This window comes from Spinacia oleracea, chromosome 4, assembly GCF_020520425.1.
Source record: "Spinacia oleracea cultivar Varoflay chromosome 4, BTI_SOV_V1, whole genome shotgun sequence".
Classification (NCBI taxonomy): Eukaryota; Viridiplantae; Streptophyta; class Magnoliopsida; order Caryophyllales; family Amaranthaceae; genus Spinacia; species Spinacia oleracea.
In genome coordinates, this window is record NC_079490.1 from 150,736,267 (window position 1) to 150,743,054 (window position 6,788).

A 6,788-nucleotide genomic window follows, 5' to 3' on the forward strand; every position below is an offset into this window, starting at 1 on the left:
AGCCCAGACCCTATTTTCAACGCCTGGCTCTGGGCGCCGAAATCTTCGGCGCTCAGGCCTGGGCGCTGAAAATACCTGGGTACGTGTTTTTTCCTAATTCTTTATGGATTATACCTCTGCAATTCTATCTTTCCACGAACTCTTCCCTATAAATACAGCCCTAAATTCGACGTGAAAAGAACACACACAGCACAATTATATTCTGAGTATTGACTCCAACCCTTAGCCTAAGCCTCACGCTGCGAAACTGTTCACGCGTTCTGTCGCAATCGATCCATAAATCGAACAGAACGTATCCTGTCCCATAATTGAGATTCGTTAAATAAAAAGGAGAAATAGCAAAACCAAAGTGGTTAGTTTTCTGAGAACCGTGACGCACCTCTCAAGGGTGCGTCGTAATGTGTCCCTTCTCGATGATTTAATTGCTTTCCTCACCCTTTTTATGAACTGTTAAACTAACTAAATCTGATTGTTCTATCACGCCTAACAAATATAATATTTTTGGGAAATTGGATTATCATGCTAGGTCCCTTAATGCAATCTAAATCAGATAATCGCGATCGATCTACTATTATATGTTGCATATTGCTAAAATCAACTCAGATTAGTTAAATAGTTAACGCATGTCCCTTCAATTATTTATGCTGAGCTAGTAAGGATATCCTGCCTCTGGAGTTATCGATGAGCGAAGTACTCCCCTCGGTAGTTACAGTCCCCCGAACCCTCAATCTCTACCTTGCGGGTGTATGTTGAGAGATCCCCACACCAGGGATCACAAGGGAACCTACGGCCGTCGTGGTCAAACATAATTGCACTCCCTTTATGTCACGATAACCGGGTTTTGTCAGTTTTTCTCATTGTCGTTAAAAACTGAATGGCGACTCCTATATTACTAGTCAATTGGGTGTATACTCACAGGAAATCCAATTACACTTGATTGAATAAAAGAATCGTCACACCCACGAGGGACGAGGTCACGCATTAGCCTCGTGCTTTTTCGACCCCCTCACAGTCACGGGGAGGGGTGTGGTGAAGGGGAGGGTGGTGGTGATGTGAGGTGGTGGCTGCCCGGAATTCGTGGTGGGGATGGGTGTGGTGAAGGGGAGGGTGGTGGTGATGGGAGGTGGTGGCTGCCCGGAATTTTTACCGTAACCTCAATTCCGATACCGGAGAAAGATAGAGGGTGAATATTTGTGGTAAATTGTGAATATGTGGTGTAGTTTTTATAAGGGCACAATTGTCCTTTTAAGTCAAATACGCGGGCGTTTTTAACGGATTAGGACATCGAATAGCGATACACTTTTGGTCTGATTACTTTCATGGTATCGGAGCGGTGTTGCGATCGATTACGCACACTATTTTCAATTGAATTTCATCTGTTATCATTGAAATAAACAAATTCTTTTCGGTGTGATTGATTTCACTATTTGATCTTTGAATTTTCTTTTTTTTTTTGGGTCAAAATTCTGGAAATTTTGCCCAGATTCTTGAGGTTGTTTTCAAGGTTTTGGTTGTTTTCGTTTGCGATCTTTGAATACTTCGAGTTTTCCTTCTGAGAAGTTCTTCCTAATCATCAATGGCGGTCGGTGATGAAGTTCCACAAAATTCCGAATCTCAGACAAATCATCATAATACCGTAAGTAATTGCTTCAACGATCCTCTCTTCTTAGCGCCATCTGATAATTCCAATACTCCGTTAGTTTCTGTATTGTTTAATGGAGATAACTACTTAGGCTGGTCTAAGAATGTGAAAAGAGCATTAAGTGTTAAGAATAAGCTAGGTTTCATTGAAGGTTTTATGAAGAAACCGAGTGCTACTGATAAGGATTATCAGCGATGGATTAGATGTGATTTTATGGTTATAGGTTGGATTTTGGCTTCAATGAAGCCTGAAATAGCAGAGAATTTTAATTTGGTGAATTCCTCTGAAATTTTGTGGACTGAAGTTGAGGAGAGTTATGGTCAGAGTAATGGACCTCAAATATATCAACTGAAGAAGGAATTGGATGGATTGAGGCAACAAAATCTCACTGTTCTTCTGTATTACAATAAGATGAAGAAGCTATGGGATAAATTGAAGGAGTTGAGGAGTTTTCCAGAATGCAACTGTGGAGCTTTGAATAGTTGTACCTGTAATTTTTTGAAGAGGTTATCTGATTTTGAATCCGAAGAGAAGGTAATGCAATTATTGCTTGGTTTGAATAGCGGATTTGACAATACGATTACTAATGTGTTGTCAACGGATCCTATTCCAACTGTGAATCGAACTTTCTCTATCTTGCAACAAGTAGAGAAACAGAAAGAGATTAGTGGACTTGCTGATATGACTACTGAGGTTAGTGCTCTAGCAGCACAAAAATTCCAGAGGTCTGGTCAAAAGTTCCATTCTAATTTTCTTACAGGAGGAAAGAGAGATTGGAAGAAAGAAAAACAAGGGAGATTATGTGATTATTGCAAGGCTAAGAGTCATACTAGAGATCAATGTTTCAAGTTGATTGGGTATCCAGATTGGTACATGGATGGAAATAATAGCAAGAATGGGGGAAATGTTAGAGTTGCTGCCCATGTGAATGTTGAAAATGAAGAAATATTTGATACTCCTTTAGATGAACCTGGAGAAAGCTCAAAGGGACAAGGAAATTTGCAACTGAATGCTGATATGATGAACATGATATGCAAGGAGGTGATGAAGGCAATAGTGTGACCTCGGATGCACAGTCTGCGTCATTTGCAAATAGTGCAAGTATTATTTCCTCTACTGAATCTAAATCCTATCATTTGTTGAATGATGTTAGTTGGATTATAGACTCAGGAGCAATAGACCATATGACACATAATTCTAGTTTGTTCGATTCAAAAAGAACACTTAAGAATCCTATTCCTGTTTGCTTACCTGATGGGAGTTATAAGTATGTGACAGAAGTAGGAAATATAAGCCTAAATAATGGTTTGATGTTAAAGGAGGTGATGTTGATTGAGGATTTCAAGTACAATTTACTTTATGTAGGAAAGTTTATTGATCACAATGAATTATGTGTAACATTCAATGGGTCTGAATGTATGTTTCAGGACCATACTACTAAGCAGTGCTTGGCTGTTGGGCAGAGAGTTGGACATCTCTTTTACTTGAAGGTGTCAGGTAACTGTGAGTATGTAAATAGCCAAATAAATGAATCTATAAGATCAACTAACACTGTTGTAGTTGAATTTGTAAAGGATAATGAGTGTGTGAATGCTGCTAGAGGTGATGTGAGTATGTCTGTCATTAATGCTCGACTAGGACTTGCATCTCATTCCAGAATGAAGCATATTGATGTGTGTGATTGTTGTGGAATGAACAAATTTGGGTGTGATGTTTGCTATAAATCCAAATTTCATAAGTTGCCTTTTCCTAGAAGTGATAGTCGTGCTTCTGATGTTTTCGATCTTGTGCACATTGATTTGTGGGGGCCTTTTAGGATAAGAGCTACAAATGGTGCTTCTTATTTCTTAACTGTCGTAGATGACTATAGCAGGACTACTTGGACCTTCTTATTACATAATAAGGAGCAAGTGTATAAAACTATTTCTGATTTCTTGAATATGGGGAATACTCAATTTGGAAAGAATGTGAAAGTTATTAGATCAGGTAATGGGAATGAAATCATTAAGAGTGAATGTATTGTTTTGTTTGGTGATAGAGGTAGTGTTCACCAACGAAGTTTAGTTAGTACCCCTCAAAAAAAATGGAAGAGTTGAGAGAAAACATAGACATCTTGGGGAAGTAGCGAGGGCCTTGAAGATTCATGCCAATTTATCAAAGAAGTTCTGGGGTGACTGTATCCTTACCGCCACGTATTTGATCAACAAGATTTCTACCCCTGTTCTGGGATGGAAATCTCCTTATGCAGTTTTGTTGAATAAAAAACCTGAATATGAACACCTTAGAGTGTTTGGGTGCGAGTGTTTTGTGTATAACGGTAATAGAGACAGAGATAAGTTTGATGACAGAGGAATAAGATGTGTTTTCATTGGTTATCCATATGGACAAAAAGGTTACAAGGTTTATGATCTCTCAAATCATAAAGTGTTCAATACTAGTGACAGGCTTAAGTCGTATCACCTTATCAAAAATAAACCTAAGTCCACTAGCTGGGTAGCAAGGGAAGTCAGGATCGAATCCACAGGGAAACAATGTTCTTTCTACTACTAATTAACTACTCTAGACTACTGGTAACAAAGGTTTGGATTGGTTTGTATGCTAAACTAAGGCAATAATCAAATTGGAATATAACAATATTAAGGGAATCTAGGGCAGCGGTTCACCATAAATGCAGACCGGGATTGGACAACGGACAATAACAATCAATTAACAATCATAACTAGGAAAACATGCATTTCTCAAATCTTATGAATTTCTTAGGGTAAAACAACTAGCATGCTCTCGCTATGTACTAGAAATAATCCCTATCTAATAGCCACAGACCAAAAACATCAGATTTATACCTCTCGGCGCATAATCTAAGGTTAATCAAACTCAAATCAAAATAGTCCGGCCGAACAAAATTGACGAGCAATAATAATAAGCTATAGAAATTATAATCAATCAATCAATAATCAAGTCCACATATAATCCCAATCATGCATTCATGGATCCCCTAAACCCTAGAAATTAAACTACTCACTCATGATACCGAATAACAAAGCAATTAATATGATTGGAAACATGATTAAAGCAATAAAATAAATTAAAGTAAGAAATAATACCAAATTGAAGGACAAGGAAATAATAAAGCTTGAATCTTTGATTAGAATTAAAAACTAAGTGTTTGAAGAAATTAGAGAGAAACTCAAAATAAACTAAGTGCTAGAAAGTAGAATAATAGATGTCACTAAAAATCACAGGGCTTAGAATGTATAGTTTGCCCAAAATAAAGCCTAAAAACCGGAATTAGAAAACGCGCATAAGCATCAGAGGTTGGCGTCTCCCGATCGGGCAATGTGCTCGATAGTCGGCCCGATCGGGCTAAATTCCGCCCCATCGGGCGGTTTGCGAAATGTTCACAGCTGCACCCAGAAGGCCGCCCAATCCGGACCGGGCGAAGTGCGCCCGATCGGGCGCGCACGGAAGACTTCAATTCTCTTTTCTTTCCGCCCGATCTTCGCGTTTCGCCCTCAGCTCCCAGGGCGATTTGCAATCATCAACATCCTTCGCCCATATTGCTGAGTCTAACTCCCGGGGCTCAACCATAAGCATCTAAGGCTCCCGAAAGTCAACGATAATGGTCCCGAACTTCCTCGTGCTCGTTTAGTGGCCTAAATCACCATGAAACGAGTCTAAAAAGACCAATTTCTCACTAATCAAACCTGAAACTCAAGGCACACTCAATAACACATATTAGTACTAAAAACGGCTCCTAAGAGCTCATTTGATGCATAAAAGTACTAAGGGACGGGGGTAAAACTCTATATAAAACACACATATCAAACTCCCCCAAGCTAGATCCTTGCTTGTCCCTAAGCAAGGAAATCATCGATGAATACAAGACCAACTTCACCCCCAACATATTTCAAGATGAAAAACATAATTCAAGGCAAAATCTAACGAGCATGCATCAATGTCAACCAATCAAATCCACCCAACCACAAATCCTCCCTAACAATCGTCACGCAAAGCGAACCACAAGTGCACAATGGAATTCAAGACTAGTGCTCACACACTCGTCACTCATTTATGTGGCGGGAAAAAGATGTCCCCGTTTTCTCTCCTCCCAACATATAAGTGAACAATGCCCTCCCAAACTCACAACACTCGTGTGTCTAGAAAAACATACACGCAACCTAGTAGTCGACTCGAAATGTGTCATGTCATAACTTGCATTGATAAACAACTATTTTCACATAAATACGACTCTATGCACAAAGGTCGGAAGGTCTTCAAAGCTTGTAATGTTAGGCTTAGGTAAGGGTGTGGTAAATTTGGATAAAATGTGAGCTTAAAGCCTTGGCTTTGGGGAGCATAAATCCTAAATACAACCATGATCAACCAAAATAATGACCTAAACACATCCTAACCAAGATGCCTTCATCCTCCACAATGTGCATGTATATGAGTCATAAAACGCTACTAACAGTTGCAAACCAATACTCAAAATCAAAGAAACACCAGGAAGCTATCACACATCCTAACCAAGTCAACTAGCCAAGCACCAAGTCCACAAATAGTTAGTCAGAGTTGACTCATGCTAAGGCATCAAAGTAATCGAATATTAAATCATGGCTAACACATCTACATTACTCATCATCAAATACCAAGAATCAAAACAATTTTCAATCAAGGGGCACAGGGAAGCATGATTCTGTATTCATCGGAACGTATTTTTGTATATATTTTTTTTTTCAAAGCAATAAACTACTCTAGAAAGTAATAAACACACTAAAATAAATAAATGCAAAAATAAAAAGAAAACATACCTAATATGTACAGGAAAGTGAAACACCCCCCAAAGCTAAATCAGACAATGTCCTCATTGGCTCAAGGGGTATCGAACCATCTCGATCATCCTCAGCATCATTGATGGCCTTGACCATCATCACCACCTCTACCACCATGAGCGCTAGTGCCCGCTCCATACCCATCGTAGTGGGTGGGTGTGAAGGTGCCCATGGAACCGGGAGCTCCATATCCCTCCGCGGGATGGGTAAACCAGGAAGGGTGCTGGGCATCCGGAGCAATATAGCTCTGCCTGACATACTGATCATAGATAGGGAACATGGCCCTCTGGTGATCACTCGCGAACTCATGAAAA

At 39.5% G+C, this 6,788-nt stretch overlaps 1 protein-coding gene across 1 annotated transcript; it reads left to right on the top strand.

Annotated features, from left to right (window-relative positions):
* The first annotated feature begins 1,576 nt into the window (after positions 1-1,576).
* On the top strand, positions 1,577-2,704 carry LOC110783606 (uncharacterized). Its single transcript, XM_021987957.2, has one exon. The coding sequence runs from the start codon at positions 1,577-1,579 to the stop codon at positions 2,702-2,704; it is 1,128 nt and encodes a 375-aa protein (XP_021843649.2).
* The last annotated feature ends 4,084 nt before the right edge of the window (positions 2,705-6,788 follow it).

What these genes read in the sequence shown, in the direction of transcription:
- LOC110783606 (XM_021987957.2), top strand. Translation starts at nt 1,577, where the DNA reads ATGGCGGTCGGTGATGAAGTTCCACAAAATTCCGAATCTCAGACAAAT.